The following is a 13,202-nucleotide window of genomic DNA, read 5'->3' on the forward strand; positions in this document are numbered from 1 at the left end:
CACCCTCAGTGGCAAGCGAGCTCTTTTACCGATTTTTGTATCGATATCTGACAACGTGAAATTTAAATGTAAGGTGATATTTTTTACAAGAATGAGTTAAAAAAAATAATAAGTTGACAAGATAAATTAATAAGTAGTATGCTTAGCTTTTTATTCTTTGTGAAATAATACAAAAAAAGTGGCCAACGATTGATCGTTTACGAAAGAGCACGTAGCATTGTAGAGAGTGTAGATTGCAGAGAGTGCAGAAAAGGAACCGCGACTGTCACAGTGGCTGTCAGCCACAGCCTCGCCTAGTCTGTGGGGTTTTTCTGATTTGTTTGAATGTCCACCTTCGCTCGGAGACCCCAAGTCGAAGACGCTCTGAAAGTGCTCAAGTACACAACATTCCTCACCTCATCCACTGCACGACAATGTCCTCATCAGCGTGACTCCATCTCCTCATCCATCTGTTCGAGTTACGTTAACACATCGAACCTGGATCAATTCGAACTGCTCTGTCACTGAAAAGACGTGCCGAAAACTTTCGCGCCAAAATGTCACATTCCAAGCACATCATCAGCAAACACATTCATCATCAACTTTAAGTAAGTACCCAAAGTGAATACAAACTCAAGATATATATTAAATATATGGACGGATTTAATCGTACTAATAAATTTTCAATTATCATATAATAAAATCCATTATATTTACTCATTAAAAGAAGCCTTTAGCACACGAAATGTTATAACAAATGGTCATAAGTCAGATAGTAACGATACAATAGACGTCAGTAGATCGTGTATTAATATTGGAAAATCTATTGATTTAATTTCTTAAATGAGTTTTCTCAATCCAATTACGTTAATAGTTTAAATACCGATTTGTCAGTTTTAAATTCAATATCTGTCGACAATTTTCTGTGTATTACATTTCAGCATAAATATTATGTCAAGTCATGGAAAAATTAAAATCAAAACAAAAAGTTATTAACATATTTTAGTCAACGTGTAGTAGCAGTGATATTACATTGATGTGTTTATTTATTTATTTTTTGCTCACTTTATAGAATTTATCAATATTCCAAGCTGAAGTATAATACGTTTACGCATTTATATATTGTAAGTATTGACGATGGACGAAGAAGTGTTGAGCAGCATGAGCGTTTTGAAAGGTATAGACGTGTCGACGACTTCAAACAACGAGCGCCAATTTGTCGGCGACTTGGGAGATGTCACCTTTTGTGTTTCCAATTATATAAAAGAAGTGATGAAGGTTGGTATATTTTCAAAAATTAAAATACTCATACATATGTATATGCATAGGCTAACTGCACCAAATAAATAATGACCGATAAAATCGTTGTAATTCTTTAATCTAACAAAATTACTTTAATAAGTTTGACATTTGCTCTATGCATATCTTGAATCTACATTTACACAACACGCTTTTTAAATAAACTATCACACAATTTCAGATGATGTTCATGATGCGGTCTCATCATATGCTGACCGACGTAGTGTTGGAAGTCGGAACCGAGCTATTCCATGCTCACAAAGTCATACTCGCTGCAGCGAGTCCGTATTTCAAAGTTTGTCTATGAATTTTTTCAGAAGATTTACATATATATTTCATTTCGAATCTGTTTGATATTCTGACTAATAGAAATGGAGATTTTGATGCAATTTTTTCAATTAGAATTATTTCTTATATATTAACAATGCAAGTTGATGATTTGGAAAGCAAACTGATCTAGCAACGTTTCCGATTAGCTTTGATCCTTTTTTTTATTGACTCAGATGATATTTCAAACACCATGTTGACCGTTGATCTCGCTGATAGATTACTTGCGCAAAAAACTCATTAGATAAGAAGTATTAGACCATTCTCTATGATCCAAATTTTGCACCACTTGATTTTCAAAAAACATATGTTAATTCAAACCAAACTTTACTGACTGTAGTCGAGTTACTTAGCGACGGATTCATCAAGTTTGTCTCCCGATCTTAAAATAAGCACATATATTGTTGGGTAGGGGTGGATTCAGGATCCAAATAAAAAGCCAAAGTCGTTTCACAGCATTTATTCAACGATTCAAGGATCCACCGCTCACTCCAGAATGATCTGATCTACCGTGTGTACCTCTTTATGAAGGACAAGTTACACATCACAGCTTCCCCGATCGATTAATGTGTCTATTGTTTAGGCATGTAAATGTCTACCCTGGCGAGTCTATTGTTTACGCACACACTCGCCCAGGCCTGTGAAAACTCTAGCGTATCCTTTGTTCGGGCACTTTAGCCTAAGAGTCCCGCAAATAAGCATATATATTGTTGCGTAGGGGTGGATTCAGGATCCAAATAAAAGGCCAAAGTCGTTTCACAGCATTTATTCAACGATTCAAGGATCCACCGCTCACTCCAGAATGATCTGATCTACCGTGTGTACCAATTTATGAAGGACAAGTTACACATCACAGCTTCCCCGATCCATTAATGTGTCTATTGTTTAGGCACGTAAAGGTCTACCCTGGCGAGTCTATTGTTTACGCACACACTCGCCCAGGCCTGTGAGAACTCCAGCGTATCCTTTGTTTGGGCACTTTAGCCTAAGAGTCCCGTAAATAAGCATATATATTGTTGCGTAGGGGTGGGTTCAGGATCCAAATAAAAGGCCAAAGTCGCTTCACATCATTTATTCAACGATTATTCATTCCAGAATGATCCAATCTACCGTGTGTATCTCCTTATAAAGGACAAGTTACACATCACAGCTTCCCCGATCCATTAATGTGTATATTGTTTAGGCACGTTAAGATCTACCCTGGCGAGTCTATTGTTTACGCACGCACTCGCCCAGGTCTGTGAGTACTCCAGCGTATCCTTTGTTCGGGCACTTAATGAATCCCGTTGGCCTAATCCGGGGTCTCTATTGTTCACCTACGAATGCACTTAGACAGTGGATATTCTCTCTCATGTTCCCACGTTATAATATCAATAAGATGATGTTGAAGATGACACATATATTTTCATTTTAATACAAAGTTTCGTGTGTTTATACATTTTTCTATGTACTTGTATTTCCTCAACACAGGCGATGTTCACCGGGGGTTTGAAAGAGTGCGACATGTCGAGGGTCAAATTACAAGGTGTGTGTCCGTCGGCCATGGCTCGGCTCGTTTATTTCATGTATACGGGTCAAGTTCAAGTGACCGAAGTCACCGTCTGTCAACTCCTACCGGCCGCTACCATGTTTCAGGTCTCAATCAGAACCATCATTCTGATTTGTAACACATTTCAATTTTGTACTGACGATTTATTCTTTTCATTTTTCAAGATTACCAATGTCATAGATGCGTGTTGCGTTTTCCTAGAACGTCAACTCGATCCGACCAACGCTATAGGAATTGCAAATTTTGCCGAACAGCACGGTTGTAACGAGCTGAAACAGAAGGCTTCTCAATTCATCGAACGTCATTTTACTCAAGTATGTATACTTCGTATTGTTATATTGTGATATTATATCCAGTTGTACTAATTCGAATTTAAATGTGTAGGTGTGCCAAGAGGAAGAATTTTTACAATTGTCGACCATACAGTTGATCTCGTTGATTAGAAAAGATGAATTGAATGTGCAAGAAGAGACCGAAGTTTACAATGCCGTTTTGAATTGGGTAATTAAGACGTATTGTGTAAATATTTGTATCATAATATTGTACATATTTATTCGAGATAAGAAAGTTGATTATTCATCCATCAATGACTGTGTGATTTTATATCATGTTTAGGTGAAATATGACGAGGAAAATAGATATCCGAAAATGGAACACATTTTGTGCGCCGTTCGGTGCCAATTCTTGACGCCAAATTTTCTGAAAGATCAAATGAAAAATTGCACGCTGCTGAGAAAAGTTCCCGCTTGCAGAGAGTATTTAGCGAGAATATTCAAGGTTGATTTGTGTAATCGATTTTTTCCACTTCTTTTCAAGCGCATGATAAGTTGGATTCCAAATACCAACTGATTTCTAATCGTATGTTCCGATCGAATGACGGTTGACAATATTATATTTATAAATCTTAAAGATATTAGTTTTATTTAGCGACACATCTCACAGATCAGATGATGATTTGATTCAGATTTAACAGTTAATCGCTACGCCTAAGAAAAATGTCAATTATTCTAGTCTGCCGTCATAATAATCACAACATATATTATTTTCTGGAATGACCTTTCCTAGTTATATTGTATATATACATATTAGAGTCGAAGTATATTTTCAGTTGTAATATATTCCAACTGCCGCTTTAGGTCATTCATATTCGAAAACAATTCAACTAGTAAATTATATCTCTACAAGCGCAAATACACTTTCAACAATGTGCGCCAGTTGTAATATAACAGTTGAGTTTTGACAGCTCGGATGCTTTTAAGAATGCTTTAGAATTCAATAATGCGTTAATATTTAATAAATATTACGAATAAAGGTAATGAGTGCCTTATTACGATAACTCTAAGAATGTGTTCAAAACAAAAATATGACTTTCCAACTCAATTTACTAGCCGAGTGACGTTTTCACGAAAACCTAACCTCTCCATCTAACTCGGTCCCAACTTTTAGTGAAACTGTATTTTCAGTTGCTATATATTTTGACCAGTTGGAATGTAATTCGCCATATGAATCTACTAGCTTGGGTTAGACGGAATATATCCCAACTAGTCAAAATATATTACAATTGAAAATACACTTAACCTAACCTCTCCATCTAACTCAGTCCCAACTTTTAGTGAAACTGTATTTTCAGTTGCTATATATTTTGACCAGTTGGAATGTAATTCGCCATATGAATCTACTAGCTTGGGTTAGACGGAATATATCCCAACTAGTCAAAATATATTACAATTGAAAATACACTTAACCTAACCCCTCCATCTAACTCAGTCCCAACTTTTAGCGAAACTGTATTTTCAGTTGCTATATTACAATTGAAAATACACTTCAACTACAACAGTAGTTAGTACCAGGTTAGATGGAATATATCCCAACTAGTCAAAATATACATTTCAACTGTAACATATTCGTATATAACGAATTTATCTGCTTAGGATCTGAGTCTTCATAAGAAACCAGTAGTGAAGGAACGGAGACCGAACACGCCTCGGATGATTTACATAGCCGGTGGATACCTCAAATATTCCCTGAACACGTTAGAAGTGTTTAACCTGGACGACGGCACATGGACAACCCTGCCGAGACTGACGGTTCCCAGGTCTGGCCTCGGTGGAGCATTCCTCAAGGTACGTCTCACACACAACCAGGTCTATACACATTTCGATTTGTAATGCTTCTGTGGAATCTTTCAGGGAATCTTTTACGCGGTAGGAGGCCGTAACAATTCACCTGGAAGTTCGTACGATAGCGACTGGGTCGATATGTTCAATCCTGTCACCGAGCAATGGAGACCTTGCAGCCCTATGTCCACACCGAGGAATAGAGTAGGGGTTGCCGTTATGGACGGCTTGCTTTACGCAGTCGGTGGATCTGCCGGAACTGATTATCATAAAAGCGTAGAGTAGTAAGTCACCGGTCTGCTAAATATGTATATAGCAGCGACTGTCGTTGATGTGTTTACTTACTTTTTGTTGTTGTTTAGTTTTGATCCTGAAGAGGACTGTTGGACGAATGTAGCTCCGATGCATTACGCCAGGTTGGGAGTCGGAGTAGCTGTTGTGAATAGACTTTTGTATGCTGTGGGAGGTTTTGACGGTCAGCATAGACTTGCGAGCATGGAATGTTACCATCCTGAGAACAATGAGTGGACTTTGGTACCCTCGATGAAGATAGCTAGAAGCGGCGCTGGTATTCTTCAAAATGATTCAATAAATATATACAAGTGTAATCAAAGCTGTCTTAGATGATAAATTCGATTCAAACCAACAGCTGATTCGTGCTAGAATTATAATCATAACTTTGTGAAAATGTAAAATTGAGTTCAACTGTCGGACGACAATTGAATTGAGTCCGATTTGATCTTTTTGACAATTTTAAAAGCACTGTTTACATAGCGTGTGAACAGAAAACGGTCAGAAGATTGAATCCGATTTAGTATTTTGTTAATTCCGGGCCTCACCTTAGATAAAACTGGACGCATACTTGCCTCTCGGTGTAGGTTTAATACCATCAGATTGAAAATCGGCTGGACAATTAAACTAAGGCCTACCTTAGATGTTATTTTCTTCTTGTTAGCATAACAGAAAATATGTCATCTGTAATTAAATATGATCAGATGGAGATTTGAGGCTGATTTATTATGTCTTTTAGTGAGAAACTGGCCTTTTTTAGTCACCACGACGGTCTTATAGAAGTCTTTTGAATAATAATCACTTTATGTCACTTTTAGGTGTCGCAGCCTTAAACCATTGGATTTACGTAGTTGGCGGTTATGACGGAAGTCAACAGCTCGACTCTGTAGAAAGATTCGACACTGAAAATAGAATATGGGAAAGCGTCAGCTCAATCAAAGTAGCCCGTAGCGCATTATCGCTGACTGTATTAGATGGAAAACTTTATGCCATGGGTACGTTATTATTAGTCTCTCTCGGACATTTTATCGGTGAAACCTTCATGTTTTTACTTTATCTATGTATGTAGTATCAATAGATGAAGTTTTGTGATCATGCAAAAATTCGATCACGAATTGATCTGATCACGTTTTCATGATCTAGAAAAAATGTGTGTGTGTGTGTTTGTGTATTTTGGAGATTTTTTGAACACCATTAGTCCTATCAAACTGAAATTTAGTATTGGTTACTGAAATTCTTATCGATACGACGTAAATTTTTTCAAATTTTAAGAAATGATACCTCCCCTTATAAGGTGCCCTCTTTTTTTTAAGTTTTTGAATTCAATTATCTCCCAAACAGCTCGAATCAGACTGAAATCTTTTTACATGTAATAGAAATTGTAAATTTTATACCCCAATATTTTTTCCTAAACCGGAAGTAGTACTTTTACTCTAGAGAATCGATTTTTTTTATGTTTTTCTCAGAAACCTTCCAGTTTATTGAATTTAAATTTCAAGCTTGATACCAAGTTATGTATAAAATTTGGTAAGCATCCGTCAACCGAAAGTGGCAGTTTATTCTTGTTCGAGTTTTCTTCCACTATTTTTTTCGACCCCTTAAACATGTCTGCTCTTCACAAAAAAATTCAAGTATAATTCTTGTATCAATTAGATGAAGACAAAAAAATATCACTAATTTTAATAAACCGGAAGTGGGATTTTTTCCTCTTAGAAAGGTCAAAAATGTTGCGCCCACAATTCTGTCCACACCCCTGAACGTATCAAGCTGAAAATTTATATTTGTATTCTTTATGTACTAACTTAGAGCTGATAAGGTTTTGGTCAAAATTCGTAAACCGAAAGTAGTATTTTTTTTAAAACAATATTTCATTATTTTATTTCGACTTTTTAAATTATTTTAATTTTCTTGATATTTAATAAGTATAATAATTATAATGATTTTAAGTAATAAAAAAATATCGAACAAAATCCGACAACCAGAAGTAGAACTTTTGTATTGTGTAAGTTACTCTACATTTGCGCTCAATTTGAATCGAAAATGCTTTCATAACCGTTATGTGTGAACGTGTATGTATGTTTAATTATCGAATTTTGTTTTGTGACCTTATATTTCTCAAATACATACTAGATAAAGTCATGGGTTGGTCACATCCGAATTTTTTTTAATTTTTAGGCGGATACGACGGACAGAACTTCTTATCCATAGTCGAAGTTTACGATCCAAACACCGACAAGTGGGAAGAAGGCACTCCGCTGACGTCCGGAAGGTCCGGCCACGCTTCAGCAGTCTCCTATCAGCACAATTGCGTCATCCCCAACATGGAAATGGCCGACGGCAGCATCGAGATCAAAAACTTGAAACCGAAACCGTCGCAGTCTAAATTCAACCACGACGAGTCATCGACGGCCAGAAGCAACTCTGAAAGCAATCCTCACACTCGCCACCACAACGGACCAAACCTACCTAGTAATGATAATTTAAGAAACAACAGCAATAATGGCCAGATTAACGAGAGTCCCGTCGTTAATAACAATGGACAGAACGGCAACGGCAGAACGAGAGAGTCGGGCTACTGCAGTGTGAGCAATCTGATGGGTTCCCTGTTCAAACATAGAAGCACGTCGAACAATTTATGAGACATCTTGTGAAATATGTGTTTTTTGTGTTGTACGCATTTCGCCGATCTTTCCAATACGTGTCGAGAGACGCACTTATAATTTAAGTGTTTCCAACAAGAAAAGTATTCGCGCAAATTATTATGTAATAATAAATTAATTGAAAATATTTATCCATTGGTGTTTGTGCAAGTTAAAGTTACAAGACTGTACGTATGTATGTATGTTTGTGTGTTTCATTTTAGTATTTTGCAGATTTTTTGCTGTCGATTACATTGGCTATTCATAATGTACATAAAAAATACAATGTATTCATGTTGTAAATAAATAAATATTAATTGTAAGCATAAAACTATCATAATGTGTTCATATTTTTTTCGCAGACAACAAAAGAGAACCATAGTAAAATGTGTAAATATTATATATATAATATATATATATATATATATATATATATATATATATATATATATATATATATATATATATATAAAAGGTATGAAAAAATAAACTAAATATGTATTATTTTTAACAGGAATATTATTATGCTTTCGTGAATTCAATTTGCATGTTTTTACAGACAGTTAACAAATAAATTTCAACAGTTTTATAAAATAAATTAGACGTACTCAAAAATTTGTGAAATAACAAGTTTAAAAATATATACGTACACTGGATTGATTGCGAAATTACAAAATTATAATTAAACGTTTAATTTACAAATTTGCAACAACGTTCACATGCTTAAGAGTTAAATTAAAAATGGTTAATTGAAATTATTAGAAAGATAATTAATTATTGCATTAAATTTCAATCTGAAATTTTAACTCTTCATACACGAAAAGGGTTAACTTTTATTTAAATATATATATGTATGTATGTATGTATATCATTTTTGTACATTTTTCGCAAGAGTATATTATTTATTATATTTGAGTATAAATATTCAAATTCACTAATTAACACATTTATAAAATATTTTATTCCATAAAATATTTGTAATACTTTTGGTATGAATTTTTTTTTATAATACTTACAATATTATATATATATTAAAAATATTTTATTTGCCTACATGGAGCTATAAGATCCCATCACATGCAATAACAAAAATACATATGTAACGTAAGATTAATACGACTCGGAACATTTGCAATCAAAATTCATTAGGTACAATTGGAATAGATCTACTAAGCGAGCGGTTCCACGCTCGCAAAAGTGCAACGGAAACGCATTCACCGATGGTACGAGCGGCGAATGGGGCACTAGACATAGTTTCGACAGATCTAAAAGCACTGTCGTTTAAAGCTTTCGTTGCGTTAACAAGAATTTCACTAATCGGGCCGGTCGAATGAATGATAAAAAAATAAAGAAAGCGTCGGATGTTCCCGAGATCAAAAACATTTGCTTTTTTTAGTCATGTGTGTGTGTGTACTTATTTCAAATTACAAGTGACCGATCAAGGGTGTAGTACGCTAGTCTCTACTCAACTACGTTTTTTAATTACAATATCTTACGGACATTAAGTTTAAGAATGGACTTTTGGAATGTAACTCATTCATAAGTCGACGACCCCCGCTGCATTAGTACCGAGCTGATATCTAAATTTTAACCTTATATGCGTATCGAGTGTGATCAAAAGATTTTGCAACCAGATCCTAATATCAAATGCATAGATTATATATAAAAAAAACGTGCCCGTTTTCGGACTTAGGCGATCTACATGTTCGTTCCTGTCATCTTTGTGAACTGTTCCCTGTCCTCGATAAGATAAAACAGCTTCTATCTTCCTTACCCTCACATGAATCTCTCCGATGCGGTGCAAACGATCGACAAGCGCCAGACAGACTGAACAACAGATTAACGACATGTGTACCTTATGCGTGCGCACTGCTCGCACTTACACTAAGCGAAATCTACCCAAAGTCCCGACATACCTACCCCGTATACGTTTTGTGCTTCTGATACTTCAGTTCAGAGTTTTGCCTTATCAAACTCGCCAGAAAGATCCAACTCAATTTTAATCATTGCATCTGTGCACATCGAAAGATTACTCGTCATCTGATGTGCAATCTATCATTCGTGAAGTCGAGAATTGCGTTTAAAGCAGCCATCCAGTTAATCTGTGGTTCAGTCTGTCTGGCGCTTGTCGATCGTTTGCACCAAACCTGTACTTTCTGTTTCATTATCAAATTCTACTGATAACCTTGTTTTTTTATTATATTTTAACATGATGCCATTACGGGTTGCCCTTAAGGGACACCTATGGTACTAAATAATATGTATATAAAATTATTATTTTGAATAAAAACAATAATTTTATTTTACTACCGCCATCTATGTTTAAAACTAATAAACAAACGATGGATAAACGTCGACGGCTATCTCTCCGGGCAGATATCAAACGCGTCTTACACGATATTTTTGCACCATCGTAATGGCGGAGGATCCATTTACTTATATTGATGACCAAAATGAGCAATATGGCAAAGTATGAAAACGATCAGATAAGAGGCGAACTTTGTCCTGAATTGTAATCGTAAGTGAAACGTAAAGGAGGTATGTAAAAACGGACTGTCGGTAAATATGTACGTATGTATATATATATATGGGTATATGACGGAACGTGGACAAGTATGGGGAATCAATCACAGCCGAGTATTCTATAATAGATGCGGGGAATTGATTTGAAATCATATTCAAATAGTAGGCAGGATGGTATTTTGCCAACTTGATGATGAACCGTTTCACAATGAAATCAGATAAATTGGCAAACTCTGATAGGAAACAGATCGACTTGGAGTCACAAATATCCAAGTCTGACCAGCAGTAATGCATAAATACTCCGAATAAATTCTATTCAATCGAGGTCAACTCAGGTCTCGAACCCGGAAACCTCTCGGTGGTTAGCATTAACCACTTCATCGCCATAAGCGCACCGGTGCGCGCTCCTTCGTATTTAAGACTGACTCGAAATTAATTTTGGTTTCTTCACAGTGACGTCTAAAAATATCCTGTGATACTAATGAAATTGAAAACGGTATATATTTTTCGTTAGTTTGTGATATATTCAAGATGTAGTGTCAAGGGTTGGCACTAAACACATATAATAAAATAATCGGATCGGTTTCTACAAACGCATGGCGATTAAGCAGTTAAGGCAACCAACGAGCTATACTGCTGACTACCCGAGATTCATCAGGGATGGCAATTCCTCCACACTCTGCTAATATTACAGTATCATCACTACAAATAAATGTTGACAAATACAAATTACATATCCAAAAAACACCTATCCAAATATTGAAAAATTAAAGCTTTTGATTTGGAACCCCTCTCACAGTGGAGGCGAAAACACACTGAGTGGTATGGGAAGTCACGTCCTCGGCTTTCCACAGTGGGTGTTCCCCAAACCGAATTCGGGTGTAGTCGCACATACAGAATGCATATGTTTGGGAGGTCGCAGGTATATTTCATATGCAACCGACAAGTTTCTCCAACATTTATTCAAATATGGGATTCACTGTTATCGTTCGCTGTCAAGCAGGGATAAAATACCACCGAAAAAACTCCAGGGGGTGATTTTTGGGACTGTGTACCATGTATATGGGCTAGGGGCGCTGCGTTTTTTTCGCATGTTTTAAAGTATCTTAAAAAAACACGTACCACTCAGTGTGCTTTCGCCCTAATGGTAAAAAGAGAATGATGACCAGTGGTTTTCACAATTTTTTACACTTGAAATGTGAGAAATACCAGTAAGAGGACGAAATGTCATTTCTATAATAATGGAAATGATAAAAGTTATAACACTGTGAGATGAGTATACCAAATTCGGTAGTTCAAAATTGAAAATTGTGGATTTGCTTAGCAGATAAACAAACAATATATGTATGTACTAGAAAAAATTAATCTATATTACATATTGTATATACAGTCCGGTCTATGCGGTGACACGACAAGTCGTTCGTATACGGCCATCTCTTTCTCACCCCGTCTGTGCACCAAGATCTCGTTTACTATGCCATTACGTATGCAGCCATCTCTTTCACAGACCGTCTGTTCACCGATAACAGACGGTCTGTGAAAGAGATGGCTGCATACGTAATGGCATAGTAAACGAGATATTGGTGAACAGACGGGGTGAGAAAGTGATGGCCGTATACGTAATGCCTGGAGCGCATCCTCGGTTTACGGAAAATCTGTGAACGAGTTGTCAGGTAACCGGTCTATGCTTTTCAAAAGCAATAAATGTCTTTGAATCAATAACAGTTGAAGTCCACTGGATTAGATCAGGCTTTTAAATGATTTTAGGAGGCGTATAGATAAATTTAAATATGTATAAAAGCCTTCAGTCTCAACATTTTAAGATTGGCAGTTCACAAACATTAACAGGCTTAATCCTAGATAGCAAAATGGACTCGAACAGTACATAGTTTGAAAACGTTCAAATGTGCATAGCATTGAATCGGTCTCATAACGATGTAATCACACCCGATATTTAATCATACGTATCACCCGTTTAATTTAAATTTTATTCCATTTATACCGATACATATTTATATGTATATTTATTATATAATAATAGACTATTCACATTCCTTTTTTCATTGCAGAATCATCGTATTCACCGTTCGAAATTAGTGAATCGAGAAAATTCGCAACCGATGGATATGTCATCAATAGAATTTAAATAATTTGCGCAATATTGTCTCCCCGGATCGACTTTCGATACGGGGGATGGGGCGATATGCTTACATACTAAGTTTAATTTTTTGTGTCTCGAAAAGAATTTTCAACAAACACATAAAAATCTTGTTAATAGGTTAACTCATCTCGTGGAAATCCACACATTGTGTACACTAGACGTTCTCCGATCAATCAGATTTGAGCACTTGAATCCCTCCACAGCAGTATTTTGAACATTTCAATGGAATTAAAATAAACTATTCCAAAGTGTGTAAATAAAACTAAAAAAAAAAGACGTGGCCATGTACACATATTGTATGTATGCCCTTGATCAAT

The 13,202-nt window shown here is 35.9% G+C and overlaps 1 protein-coding gene across 1 annotated transcript; it reads left to right on the forward strand.

The window, feature by feature from the left end:
• Positions 1-235: 235 nt before the first annotated feature.
• Positions 236-8,537, forward strand: LOC143910527 (kelch-like ECH-associated protein 1B). Its single transcript, XM_077429036.1, has 12 exons — positions 236-587; positions 1,052-1,257; positions 1,460-1,573; positions 3,076-3,240; positions 3,319-3,468; positions 3,539-3,655; positions 3,770-3,931; positions 5,086-5,277; positions 5,344-5,555; positions 5,634-5,839; positions 6,381-6,557; positions 7,738-8,537. The coding sequence occupies exons 2-12, from the start codon at positions 1,117-1,119 to the stop codon at positions 8,199-8,201; spliced, it is 2,100 nt and encodes a 699-aa protein (XP_077285162.1). The 5' UTR covers positions 236-587; positions 1,052-1,116; the 3' UTR covers positions 8,202-8,537.
• The last annotated feature ends 4,665 nt before the right edge of the window (positions 8,538-13,202 follow it).

This window comes from Arctopsyche grandis, chromosome 4 (assembly GCF_051622035.1).
Source record: "Arctopsyche grandis isolate Sample6627 chromosome 4, ASM5162203v2, whole genome shotgun sequence".
Classification (NCBI taxonomy): Eukaryota; Metazoa; Arthropoda; class Insecta; order Trichoptera; family Hydropsychidae; genus Arctopsyche; species Arctopsyche grandis.

What these genes read in the sequence shown, in the direction of transcription:
- LOC143910527 (XM_077429036.1), top strand. Translation starts at nt 1,117, where the DNA reads ATGGACGAAGAAGTGTTGAGCAGCATGAGCGTTTTGAAAGGTATAGAC. An exon ending in CAGCGAGTCCGTATTTCAAA is followed by an intron (nt 1,574 to 3,075) that starts GTTTGTCTATGA and finishes TCCTCAACACAG; the next exon opens with GCGATGTTCACCGGGGGTTT. An exon ending in CGGCCGCTACCATGTTTCAG is followed by an intron (nt 3,241 to 3,318) that starts GTCTCAATCAGA and finishes TCATTTTTCAAG; the next exon opens with ATTACCAATGTCATAGATGC.